At 42.8% G+C, this 14523-nt stretch overlaps 1 protein-coding gene across 1 annotated transcript; it reads left to right on the top strand.

The window, feature by feature from the left end:
* Nucleotides 1-1646: 1646 nt before the first annotated feature.
* On the top strand, nucleotides 1647-10840 carry LOC124285263 (multidrug resistance-associated protein 1-like). Its single transcript, XM_046721460.1, is given in 12 exon segments — nucleotides 1647-1701; nucleotides 1961-2051; nucleotides 2312-2403; nucleotides 3230-3425; nucleotides 6400-6526; nucleotides 7446-7547; nucleotides 8569-8627; nucleotides 8629-8698; nucleotides 9177-9341; nucleotides 9966-10125; nucleotides 10256-10457; nucleotides 10726-10840. Coding segments are annotated over 12 exon segments (1434 nt in total).
* Nucleotides 10841-14523: the final 3683 nt, after the last annotated feature.

Below are 14523 nucleotides of genomic sequence, written 5' to 3' on the forward strand. Positions count from 1 at the left end.
GATAACCGCTAACCTCAACTGGATGGTGCAGCTGGTGTCAGAAGTAGAGACACAGATCGTCATGGTGGAGAGGGTCAAGCAGTATACGAAAATACATTCAGAGGTACAAAATACCTAAGACGTTAAATTTTTAACTTACTTTACCACATGTGTATGAGAAAAGGTATCACAAACGTACATCTCCATTGATGTTATTAAGATCTAGGTGGCAATTGTCATAGGTAGCAGTTGTCCTGCTCCCAAACGAGTACAGGAAACTCGCCAACTCGAAGCTCACAGTGAAGGAGGCGAGGAAAACTAGCACCGAACGGAGATTCGAAAACGAAAACAGAAATCCGGTAGGTTGTTTATTTCTGATTATATACTACTCGGTAGGAATGGGATAACGAACAAAGAACATACCGTAATATATCACGTATAACTAAAATGTAATTAGGAAAAAAGGGCAACAGTTCCTTCCACAGCTAAGCATGTCTGTTCCTGCTGGCGAAAAAAGCAATGTGATTATTCCAGTCGTAATACACGTGTCGGGCTCTGGTCATTACCTTCTGGCCAAAGTGTGCGCGACACAATGCATACATACTAGATAGGAATCCAAGATAGGATGATATCGGCTTCACGTTTTCCAATCGTGTTTCGAAGAGCATAAGGTAACATGTATACAGTCATGATATTGTTTTCAGGTAAGTATTTAAATATCTAAAATATTTTGATTTGTAATACCGTCGTGTGGAGATGTACGTTGGTGATACCCTTTTGTTGTATACATTAGCATTCTAATCGACTAGAATACCTGTTGAAACGTGATATGATCTTCATCAGCTTGTCTTTACTCTGTAACATGGATGTGACCTGTGAAGATCCTTGGTTAGAATGAATCTTCAGTAACCTCTGGCTGCAAGAGGCGACTAACGGGATCGGGTGGTTAGAGCTCGTTGACTGGCTGGACATTACGTCATCAGTTCCCCAATTGCGCAGATCGATGCTCATGCTGTTGACTACTGGGTTGTTCCGGTCCAGACTCGATTATTTCCAGACCACCGCCATATAGTTTCGAGATATTGCTGAGTGTGGTATAAAACCAAACTCACTCACTCACTTGCAACATGGATGCCAGTGTTTGACATACTGAAGGTTTATACAAAACCAGCCAGCATGGGACATACCTGAAAGACGTCCAACTCATGACTGGCCAGACGCGGTGAAGTTCCTTTGCGATATAGAGAGAAGGCCTAGACCTTTGTTCTCAAGCGAGTAACGTCTACAAGTGCATTCCATAGAGAAGGTAAATGAAGAAAGTACTGACATATAATTATGCTATTTTCAGATAGGACTATGTTTGACTATTAAAAACAGAGTACTTAATGAAAGCATTACATATATGCGAGTACTTTGGTTTTGGGTGTAAAAGTACCTTGAACTAAGGTTGAGCTTTTTACTGACTAACACCACACATTTCAAAATTACAAAATAATACTCTAGGCATTTCCAACGGTGACTTCGCCTAGCAGGATGACATGTATGTAAAGGCAAACCAAACATTGTATCAAAACTTAATCACTAAGTTTTCAAGACCGTTACTTGTACTGGAACCAACAGGTCTCTTATATTACGTATTCTAACATCCTGGTGGCATCGTAGGCAGGATGGGGGCTGAGAAGTCCCCCTTCTCTGACTCCAGTCCCTATGTTCCTGCTGATAGTGAAGCTGCAAGAGAGGGATGGCAATTCCTTTATTCTTTGTCAGGAACCAATACTTCTGTATACATGTATCTCTAAGCATCCAGGTGGGGCATCGTGGGCAGGACGGGAGCTTGGGAAGTCCTCTCTGACCTCGGTCCCCGTTCCGGGCTGATAGAAGCTGCAGGAGGAGAGATCAACATAGATGGCGCTGCTCGATGTCAGTACACTCCCCTGGCTGCATAGACCTCAGGAGCAAACTCACCATTTTCTACCCTCAGGTCAGCCCTACATGAACTCAGGAACAAACTCACCACACTACCTCAGGTGTTTCCACATCTCAGGAACAAACTCACCATACTACCTCCTCAGGTAAGCCTGTATGACTCAGGAACATGTACAAACTGGACCATATTGCTCTCACCGTACTACTCCTCAGGTAAGCCTGCATGACCTCAGGAGCAAACTCCACCATAGTACCTCAGGTATGTCTGCATGACCTCAGGAACAAGCTCACCATACATGACCTCAGGCCTACTCAGGTATGTCTGCATGACCTCAGGAACAAACTCACCATACTACCTCAGGTATGTCTGCATGACCTCAGGAACAAACTCACCATACTCCCTCAGGTATGTCTGCATGACCTCAGGAACAAACTCACCATACTGCCTCAGGTATGTCTGCATGACCCTCAGGATCAAACTCACCATACTCCCCTCAGGTATGTCTGCATGACCTCAGGAACAAAACCCACCATGCTCCCTCGGGTATGTCTGCATGACCTCAGGATCAAACTCACCATACTCCCTCGGGTAGGTCTGCATGACTTCAGGAACAAACTCACCATGCTATCTCAGGTATGTGGACCTGTTATCGACATCTCCGTCATTGGGTTTGATATTACAAATGATATAGTTTGTAATAATAACAAACGACTGTGAATATTGAAAGAGTAATATGAAGAAATGCTGTGAAAGTCACTTGCAGGATCCTGTACTGCTTGCCGGAAGTTCATGAGGCAGTGCTGACCCTTCAACCAGTATTCAGGCAGTCAGATCTGGCGGCACTTGAACAGGCTCATCTGAAGACGTTCGTGGAGGTACTTCCTGGATGGACTGGAACACGAGTGAAGCGAAGAAAGTGAAAAATGAGGTACCAATTGATGACATTGTTTGTTGTAATCTTCATTAATTACGTGTATAATTTCAATACATTCAGGAATAAAATTTAGTTTTGTTAGCAATAACTTCATTCAAACGAATTTTTCATATCTGAGGACAGGGGTTGCGTTTCTTTTTTGACAGAGTTTATTTCTTAATATCAAGCTATGAATTTACGTTCATAACTTTATGTTAATAAATTGCAAAGATGCACGGCGTATTTCATACATATTTTGAAAAACCCCATTTTGCATCCTTTTTGCTCTGAGGGTGAGAATAATCATTGTATTCAAACATTTTCTGGGAAATGTCCATTTTTCGATACAATTACAGGGTCAACCCATGAATATGTGTGTTGTTACTAAAGACATGCATTTCATTTTCCAGCTACGTTCATCATGGTGTTTTTCTTTCTGTGGAATCTAAGGACGGTAAAGGCATCTGGTACACTCCACTCGAACATGCTGAAGAATGTTCTGAGGGCACCGATGTCCTTCTTTGACACCACACCTAAGGGCAGGATTGTCAATCGGTACTCCCAGGATATGGGCACCATCGACATCAGGATGCCGATCACGGTGGAGTATGCCTTCAACACCACGTTCCAAGTCTTCAGCAGCAGCATCATTATTTCTTACACCACCCCTATATTTCTCGTCGTCGTCGTCGTCGTTCCCTTAGTCGTACTATACTTTCTTGTTCAGGTGAGCATTAACATGAACATCAAAACCTTCAAATAGTAAAATTAGAAAGGAAACGTTGCATTGGCAAATCCGTTACCCAAGACTACGTCTTCACAGGGGGTAAGCCCTGCTCAACCGGAAGTTGGTCATCATCAACTACCATTTGCCCGATAGATAGTCGATCCCGGGAAGAGAGTGAGTCCCAAACTCATTCATAGTCAGCCAGAAAGAATCCTATTCATCACTCAACCTTTAGTGACGGTCCGTTCTGAGTAACTGACCTACGCAGCAGCATTGCTTTCTGTGGCCACGAAAATTGTACTAAAATATAAGCATTATCTGCTCTTAACTGACATCACGAATGACATATAGGCTACATGGGAGTGCGTGGGATTTATAGTCACATCGTCAATATTTCAGCTATATCGTGAGTTATACAAGCTACAAACTCTTTGTGATGCTGCACAGTTCTATACATTTTCCTAGTTCTTTGCAAATCATTATTCTAGAGGCGGTAACTATATAATTTCAGCGCTCTTATGTCATGGAATTCAATTTTGACAAGACATAGCACTTAACAAGGAGAATCTGTTTATAGACTCCGACAAATGTGGGCTGATTACTGATAAAAGTTACCTTTGATTCGTGGTCTTGTTGTCCTTAAATCTAAGGATCATAATTGAAGTGTTATGTTTGGCAAGTATAGCGACGTCATGTGGGAAGCCCTTTGCTTTTATTTCGCAACGTTTACGCGACAACCTCTCGCCAACTGAAGTTGGAGGCGAAGAAACATCGCTCTCCGATATAACAGCCTTTTTGGGGAGACCTTGAGGGAGCCAGTGTTATCAGATCGTTTCTGCTAAGCCCAGTCGAGGGTTCATCAGGAATCTGAGGACCGAGGTAGATGCAATGCAGAAGTTTAGCTTTTACTCTTTTTTGTGCTCTCTGGTAATTTTTGATCGATGTCATGATGATCGTGGCGAAAGGTGTTTAAAAGCAAAAATTGATGTTTACATATACCCATAGTCTCCTGAATACCCCTAAACCCTCTCTATGAAAACAGTAAAGTATTAGGTTCCGTCCGTCCGACCGTCCGTGCGTACGTACGAATGAGAATATCTTAAGAACCATTAACTAGATTCTTTTCATATTTGGTACCCAGGTTCATCACAGTATAAGAAAGGTCCCAGTCAGGTTTGGTGACCTTGACATTAACGTTTTACTCTTGTCAGCGAGATATCTCAAGAACCGCTCACTAGGTTTTCTTCATATTCAACACCAAACGTTATCTAGATAAGGCGCAAGGCCCAGTTCGATTTTGGTGACCTTCACTTAATTTTCAAGGTCACAGCGACACTTTGAAGATTTCAGTATGTTAACCTGCATGTTAAGCAATCTTAAGAACCGCTCACTCAGGTTTTGCTTCATTCAACACCAAAGCTTTATCTAGGGAAGGCGCAGGGCCAAGTCGATTTTGGTGACCTTCACGTCATTTTCAAGGTCACTGCGACACTTTGAAGATTTCAGCATGTTAACCTGAATTCACTGGATTTTCTTCATAGACTTTCAGGACTGCCCTTTCGATAAGCAATTTCTTTAGTACCATTTTTGCATATTTCATACTCTATGACATTCATGTCAAGGTCAAAGTCAGTCTTGAAAATATTTGTGTGTTTGAACAACTAAAGAAGATATCAGAGAGGCTGACTGGTCATGTTTGTTGACATTTAACTTCATCTTAAACTTGCATTACGTTTTTAGTTTGATTTGATAATTTGCGGCGGGGGATTATGTCATCTTAGTGACAATGCTTGTTAAAGAGGCATTTAGAAGTGTTGAGCAGTCAGGAAGGATACCAATATGTGACTGAACAATTTCTTCATTACAGTGACAGTAGTTCACCCATATCTTGGTATCCTTCCATAATCAGAACAGTGTCATTTCCAACTTTGGCTTTACACAATCAGATGACAGTAGACATCACAAATATATGTCTCTTTACATCTTTGGAACCTGAGAAGATCCGGGTTAGAATAACCTATGCTTGTCATGAGAGGCGACTAACGGGATCAGGTGGTCAGCCTCCTGAGCTTGGTTTTCGACACAATGTCGTATCCCAGTTGCCTAGATGTATGCTCATGCTGTTGATCACTTGATTGTCTGGTCAGACTCGATTATTTACAGACCACCGCCATACATGGCGAATATTGCTAAATGCGGCGTCAAACTAAACTCGCTCACTCACACCCACATCTTTGGTTCCTGATGTTGCCTGATGCAATATATATCTTCGTCCACCGACCTTCAACTTCCGTAACAACAGTAATTAATTAATATCTCGACAGCAGTGGAACTTACAAAGGGAATGCCTCGTGCCTCCAGTTCCTTCACTAGATACGTTATGATTAAGCACTTCCGGTTTAAAGACTTTGGTGGGTGAGTTCAGTTTACGCCGCTATTAGCAATATTCCAGCAAGATCGCGGCGGTTTAAAGACTTTTACCCTCAATTTCAGCCCAACAGTCACCTGCTTGATTATGTCTTGTTGAAAGAATGTAATACTTACATGTTTGGTGTGCACAACCTTGAGGTATTGCCGCCAGTCAGTATTTGGTGTATATTCCGACGGCATTTCCAGCACATGAACAAATTATTGTGTACTCAGTTGAATTCGCCATTCAAACAAATATATTCTGCATGCTAAAACTGCTGGATGATATATCAGTGTATCTTCACTATTGAAACTAGCAGGCACAAATAAAAATACATACAGACACAGTCGCAGGGAAACTTCTCATTGAAATGGCGCGATATCATTGATAACTAAAATAGTGTATTAAAATGTTAAAACCCGCCCAGCGTGTGTATTTGACAGATGGCAAGGTGTACGTCTGGAGGTCATAGGAAACGTCATCGTTCTGGCCGCCTCCCTATTTGACGTCATGTCACGTGACACCCTGTCAGGAGGACTTGTTGGCTTGTCGGTCTCCTATGCTTTTGAGGTATGTACAGTTTTAACGGTTACAACGAACTCAAAGGGAAGAATGATCTTAGTTCGTTATAGTCACAGTTCGGTTTTCACATTTCAACTGGGTTAAGGGTCGGCGAACAAGACACAGTTCGTTATATCCATAAGTTCGTTATAAGTGTGTTCGTTACACACTCTTTGTGACCCGTGTTTGTTCAGGTTATTATGAACTCCATATTTGAAGATTCTTACATTCTTACAAGTGCCACAGACACCTGACCATTATCGCTGGAATGATCGGCATAGTTTCGGTTCCTGCTTTGGCAATTATTTTTTGGCAGCCTTTGTCATCCTATCAATGAAGGCATATTGTATGTACCGATTCATGCACATTTGCGGGTGGTGGGATAGCCAACTTGTTAAAGCGCTGGCTCGTCCCGCCGAACACCCGGGTTCGATTCCCCACATGGGAACACTGTATGAAACCCATTTCTGATGGCCATGATGACCATGTTCTGTTTGCACCCAGGGACACATATTTGAAACATATACTGGCAGTGTCCCTTGTAATGGTCATATAATGGTGCAATAACACGCGATTCACTCTTCTCATCATCCCGGTGAATTTGTTCAACCATTCAGCAAAGTATTAACGTGTTTGGTCAATTAATCCGAGTCATATGTCAGTCATCCAATTAAGGTACGTGTTCTGCATGCAGCCAGTGTAATTGGCATTAAAACCAGAGGAAATGGCATTATATCCAGTTTGGTATTATAACTAGGGTACACTGTACATTCAGTGATGACCATGTTCTGTTTGCACCCAGGGACACATATTTGGGACATATACTGGCAGTGTCCCTTGTAATGGTCATAATACACTTGTCACGGTAATTGAAGGTCAAATTCATTCACTCACTCATGCATCCTTGCCGTGTGTACAATCATTTCAGATAACCGCTAACCTCAACTGGATGGTGCAGCTGGTGTCAGAAGTAGAGACACAGATCGTCATGGTGGAGAGGGTCAAGCAGTATACGAAAATACATTCAGAGGTACAAAATACCTAAGACGTTAAATTTTTAACTTACTTTACCACATGTGTATGAGAAAAGGTATCACAAACGTACATCTCCATTGATGTTATTAAGATCTAGGTGGCAATTGTCATAGGTAGCAGTTGTCCTGCTCCCAAACGAGTACAGGAAACTCGCCAACTCGAAGCTCACAGTGAAGGAGGCGAGGAAAACTAGCACCGAACGGAGATTCGAAAACGAAAACAGAAATCCGGTAGGTTGTTTATTTCTGATTATATACTACTCGGTAGGAATGGGATAACGAACAAAGAACATACCGTAATATATCACGTATAACTAAAATGTAATTAGGAAAAAAGGGCAACAGTTCCTTCCACAGCTACGTCTGTTCCTGTTGGCGAAAAAAGGAAATGTGATTATTCCACGTGGTCACGTGTCGGGTTTGGTCACAGCCTTCTGGCCAGTGTGCGCGACACAATGCATATACTAGATAGGAATCAAGATAGGATGATATCGGCTTCACGTTTTCCAATCGTGTTTCGGAAGAGCATAAGGTAATATGCACACAGTCATGATATTGTTTTCAGGTAAGTATTTAAATATCTAAAATATTTTGATTTTAATAATGTCAGTGGAGATGTACGTTGGTGATACCCTTTGTTGTATACATTAGCATTCTAATCGACTAGAATACCTGTTGAAACGTGATATGATCTTCATACGCTTGCCTTACTCTGTAACATGGATGCGACCTGTGAAGATCCCGGTTAGAATGAATCTTCAGTAACCCCTTGTCGTAAGAGGCGACTAACGGGATCGGGTGGTTAGGCTCGCTGACTGGGTTGACACATGTCATCAGTTCCCAATTGCGCAGATCGATGCTCATGCTGTTGATCACTGGGTTGTCTGGTCCAGACTCGATTATTTCCAGACCACCGCCATATAGCTGAGATATTGCTGAGTGTGGCATAAAACTAAACTCACTCACTCACTGTAACATGGATGCCAGTGTTTGATACGAAGGTTTATACAAAACCAGCCAGCATGGGACATACCCGAAAGACGTCCAACTCATGACTGGCCAGACGCGGTGAAGTTCCTTGCGATATAGAGAAGGCCTAGACCTTGTTCTCAAGGGAGTAACGTCTACAGTGCATTCCATAGAGAAGGTAAATGAAGAAAGTACTGACATATCATATGTTATTTTCGATAGGGACTATGTTTGACTATTAAAATTAGAGTACTTAATGAAAGTATTACATATATGAAAGTACTTTGGTTTTGGTGTAAAAGTACCTTTGAACTATGTTTGAGCTATTTCCGACTACCACATTTCAAAATTACAAAATAATACTCTAGGCATTTCCAACGGTGACTTCGCTCATAGGATGACATGTATGTAAAGGCAACCAAACATTGTATCAAAACTTAATCACTCGTTTTCAAGACCGTTACTTGTACTGGAACCAACAGGTCTTTATACATGTATTCTACATCCTGGTGGGCATCGTAGGCAGGACGGGGGCTGAGAAGTCCTCTCTGACTCAGTCCCTGTTCCTGCTGATAGTAGCTGCAAGAGGGATGGTAATTCGGCGTTTTTGTCAGGAACCAATACTGCATGACCTATACATGTATTCACCCATCCAGGTGGGCCTCGTGAACAAACTCAGGACGGAGCTCAGGAAGTCCTCTCTGACTCGGTCCCTGTTCCGGCTGATAGAAGCTGCAGGAGGAGAGATCAACATAGATGGCGTTGACGTCAGTACACTCGGGCTGCATGACCTCAGGAGCAAACTCACCATTCTACCTCAGGTCAGCCTGCATGAACTCAGGAACAAACTCACCACACTACCTCAGGTAAGCCTGTATGACCTCAGTACAAACTGACCATATTGCCTCAGGTAAGCCTGCATGACCTCAGGAGCAAACTCACCGTACTCTCTCAGGTATGTCTGCATGACCTCAGGAACAAGCTCACCATACTGCCTCAGGTATGTCTGCATGACCTCAGGAACAAACTCACCATACTACCTCAGGTATGTCTGCATGACCTCAGGAACAAACTCACCATACTCCCTCAGGTATGTCTGCATGACCTCAGGAACAAACTCACCATACTGCCTCAGGTATGTCTGCATGACCTCAGGATCAAACTCACCATACTCCCTCAGGTATGTCTGCATGACCTCAGGAACAAACTCACCATGCTCCCTCGGGTATGTCTGCATGACCTCAGGATCAAACTCACCATACTCCCTCGGGTAGGTCTGCATGACTTCAGGAACAAACTCACCATGCCATCTCAGGTATGTGGACCTGTTATCGACATCTCCGTCATTGGGTTTGATATTACAAATGATATAGTTTGTAATAATAACAAACGACTGTGAATATTGAAAGAGTAATATGAAGAAATGCTGTGAAAGTCACTTGCAGGATCCTGTACTGTTTGCCGGAAGTCTGCGAGGCAGTATTGACCCCTTCAACCAGTATTCAGGCAGTCAGATCTGGCGGGCACTGGAACAGGCTCATCTGAAGACGTTCGTGGAGGTACTTCCTGATGGACTGGAACACGAGTGTAGCGAAGAAAGTGAAAAATGAGGTACTAATTGATGACATTGTTTGTTGTAATTTACCTTATTATCTCTGCAAATATCAATTCCACGCAATCTACGCTGTATATGCCAGCGTGTCGGTAGCCAGCGTGTCGGATACTATTCTGGCATATTTCAGTGTTGGTCAGCGGCAGCTCTTGTGTCTGGCCAGAGCTCTCTTGAAGAAGACCAGGATACTAGTACTGGATGAGGCTACTGCAGCCGTTGACATGGAAACAGATGACCTGATCCAGCAGACCATCAGGTCAGAGTTCAATGACTGCACGGTGCTGACCATCGCCCACAGACTCAACACGGTCATGGACTATGACAGGTATCTTTTCGTGTTCTTCTTACACATCATTTAAGTATTTCACACCTGTGATCTTTTGTACTCCCGCATAACAGTGTCATATTCAGGAAAGATATGCGCAATAGTCGATTGATTCTCTTAATAGCAATCACCAGATTGACAAGTTATAGGTCGCCGTCGTAGAACTGGAATATTGCTTAGTAGAAGTGACCACAAACATGCACACAAAGAAATATAGTATTATCAGATGAATTGCCGGTATTGATGAAATGTAACATATATATTTTAGGATCCTGGTCTTGGACAACGGCCATGTGTGTGAGTTTGACACACCTTCCTCCCTGCTGCAACAGCCCGACAGCATCTTCTACAACATGGCCAAAGCTGCAGGATTAACAACATAATATAGAAACAAGGGATTTCATAAACTGATACGCAGACAGAAACAATATGTGCGACAAGATAATTTATGTGCTGTCGTCCACATGATATAGCTCGCTCATGCTTTCAACCACATGTTTGCAGGACTCAGACTTGTGTCTAATGGCCGCTGTGATATTGATGGTATACAGATCACTTACTGTGGCACACAACATTGACTTGTACGTCCCGTAATCCTAAATTGGGTTACAGCTAAGATATTTTCGTCTAAAACTGTAGCTTGACATAAATGTATCAATCACTGCGCATATCTAAACGGACACTGTGGCACGCCTTCAAAATGGACTAAGCGGACAGAAATTATCTTGGACATGACCAGGCAGGATAAGGGTCCACTTGAACGCAGTTCGATGAGCAGTGTTGGGACCCCAACGCGAGCCACAATACCGGTTGATTATGTTTCTAGTTGTTGTAGTACCAAAGTCGTGCTTGCGGTTTTCACCAAAGAGGTACACTTCTGGGACGTGCAATAATTCTTTGCACTCCTCCCACATTAAGCCGAAACGTCGTGAAATATACTCATGCCAATAATGGTTGTCACCCCCTTCAATTTTTTTAATTGGAGAGGGGGTGTGGGGTAGGGTGTGAGGTGGGGTTGGGGTGGGGAGGGGGTGACAACCATTAATGGCATGAGTATATCTGGAACATTCTTCAAAGCTGCGATGAACCAAACTGACTCACTAACTCAGTCGATAATGAAATGTGTACTCAGGCACCTCATAATGTACCTGAAATTCTGTTCAAATTGATAATTAACTCTGCACTAGATCTGGCCGACTTTGACAATGTCGAATATAACGAGAGAAACAAATAAAGGATCACAGGAAAATTCAAGCTTTCCTTCATTATTTTCCAGTTTTCATCGCTATCAAAGCTGGTGATGAAAACTGGAAATATTAAAGGAACGCTTGAATTTTCCTGTGACCCTTTATTTGTTTCTCTCAGTTTATCTGTACAGCAGCCATGATCATAGATGACACACATGCCATATAATTGAGAGAAAGGGGAAATTGAAGCGTCCGTGATACAGAATAGGTTTGTTTAGCCTTCTTTATCAATAACTCGTGAGAGAATTTGAACCCTACCTGGCGTTTTGTTGTTACAAGAGCTAAACATACACCGTTGATTCAGTGAATATGGTTTTACGCCCCTTTTAGAAATATTCTAGAAATATCACGGTTGGGGGACTCCACAAGGAGCTGCGCACATTGTTCCATGTGGGGAATAGAACCTGGATCGTCGGCGTGACGAGCCAACTCTTCAACCAATGGGATACCCCAACGCATACAGCTTTTGAGAATTAACAGTGTCCAATTTTATGATTATTGCAAGTTTTCCTACTCCCTTAAGTCATACACGTTGCCTGGGGTCAATGTCCTTTTGGGGCGGCGGGGTAGCCTAATGGTTAAAGCGTTGGCTCGTCACGCCGAAGACCCGTGTTCGAATCCCCACATGGGTACAATGTGTGAAGCCCATTTCTGGTGTCCCCCGCCGTGATGTTGCTGGAATATTGCTAAAAGCGGCGTAAATCCAAACTCAGTCAGTCAGTCAATGTCCTTTTCATACATTGTCCTTTACGAGATTGGTTTAACTCTGGACATCCTCTTATCACAACGCACATAATCATATGTAAAATCATATACATGTATGTTGTGCAAAGTTTTGTTTGTTTTTTTGGTTGTTGTTTTGTGTGTGTGTGAGTGAACGTGCGTGTGGGTGTGCGTGTGCGTGTGCGTGCGTATGCATGCAATCATTGTTTGCAGATCCGATGTAAGATGGCTCATGCCATTTCAATAAGAAAACATGAACGACAAAATTGAAGCATTATTTCTATCGAAGTCGGATGTGTCACTTGTTATATTAAAGGGGCGGTGGGGTAGCCTAATGGTTAAAGCGTTGGCTCGTCACGCCTAACACCCGGGTTCGAATCCCAACATGGGTACAATGGGTGAAGCCCATTTCTGGTGTCCCCCGCCGTGATGTTGCTGGAATATTGCTAAAAGCGGCGTAAAACCAAACTCAGTCAGTCAGTCAGTGTTATATTAAAGTATTGTGCTGCTTACATTATACTACGTGGAATCAGTTGTTTGCTACATAGACTTTGGTGTAATGATAAAATGTCAACAAGGTGGCGTTATACAAGGTGTGGTGATACCTTCTTGTTTGTGGTTCTATAAGGATCTACACCGAATGAAGATAAATAAATACAGAAGTTGCCTATCCATGAAAAGTGTTTCTCTTCGTCATACCACCTTCTAAATGCCACTTAAAGAGAGCGAGGCAAAAAAATTAGGTGATCCGGGTATATATCCTGGACACCGTCAGAGGCAGGGGTGAACTCTATTGAGTTACTTTGCCTTGTCTAGGTAATCCGTGTGCTTGAGTACGCAAATAATTAATGCTGTAATAAAGTAAATGGCGACAAATATACAGATGTAGTTGCGTAGATCGAAGCTCATGATATTGATCACTGGATTGTCTGGTTAAGACTCGATTATTTAAAGGCCGTCGTCATATAGCTGGAATATTGCTGAGTGCGGCGTTAACCAAAACACAAACAAAACGTGGGATTTGGTGAAACCCATCACCACTGATCCGGTGAGAACCGGGATTCGAACCCACGACCATCTATTTCCGGTCGGCCTAAGGGACGCAACTCGCAACACCAAACAGTAGCTGTTGGTTCCCAAAACACAACACAGATACCTACAGCTCTATGACCTGACGCAATTAATCCTGTCACACAGGAATGCAGGTACACAAACTAGGACGATCTATTTCGGTGTGTCGCGTCAATACGCAAAAATCCACAGTAGTCTTAAGACGAGCGGTGGGGTAGCCCAGTGGTTAAAGCATTCGCTGGTCATTTCCCACATGGGTACAATGTGTGGTGAATCTCATTTCTGCCCCGCCGTAAAATGCTGGTATATTGCTAAAAGCGGTGTAAAACTATACTCAATCAAAGCAAAGACACATGCAAGCAAAGAAGATGTATCGGAAAGTAAAATCGGCTTCACATCCCACCATCAGCAATGCAAATTATAAACATGTTTCGCATTATAGTGTCGAGGGTGATGTTGTTGATGCGAGGCAACAAGAGATCGACTGCCTGACACAAAGTATACACTTGAAATCTGGATTTGACAAATGTTACAACATTTTTCGCCTCCATCATACTTTGGGGGAGGTGGGGTAGCCTTGTGGTTGAAGCGTTCGCTCGTCACGTCGAAGACCTGGGTTCTATTCCTCATATGGGTACAATGTGTGAAGCCCATTTCTGTTGTTCCCTTTCGCGATATTGCTGGAATATTGCTAAAAGCGGCGTAAAACAAAACTCACTCTATCATACTTGTCAGTACACTTTCGCTAGCCTGGAAATGGTTTCCAGTAACTTGTGCTTGGCGTTCTTCTCTGAGTCAACCAATTAAAGGATCTGGTGAACTTGTGATCGGTCAGATTAATTGATTGAGTTGATTGTTATCGTAGTTCGATATACAATGTAATTTGAATAAGAATGACTTTGTTTGAGGGAGCGGGTAAGTTTAGTTTCACGCCGCTTTTAACAGTATTCGAGCAATATCATGGCAGGGGGCACCAGAAATGGGCTTCACCCATATTGTACCGATGTTAAGGCCCGTGAAGATCC

Source organism: Haliotis rubra, unplaced genomic scaffold (genome assembly GCF_003918875.1).
Source record: "Haliotis rubra isolate DU_JTF1 unplaced genomic scaffold, ASM391887v1 Scf357, whole genome shotgun sequence".
NCBI classification, from domain to species: Eukaryota; Metazoa; Mollusca; class Gastropoda; order Lepetellida; family Haliotidae; genus Haliotis; species Haliotis rubra.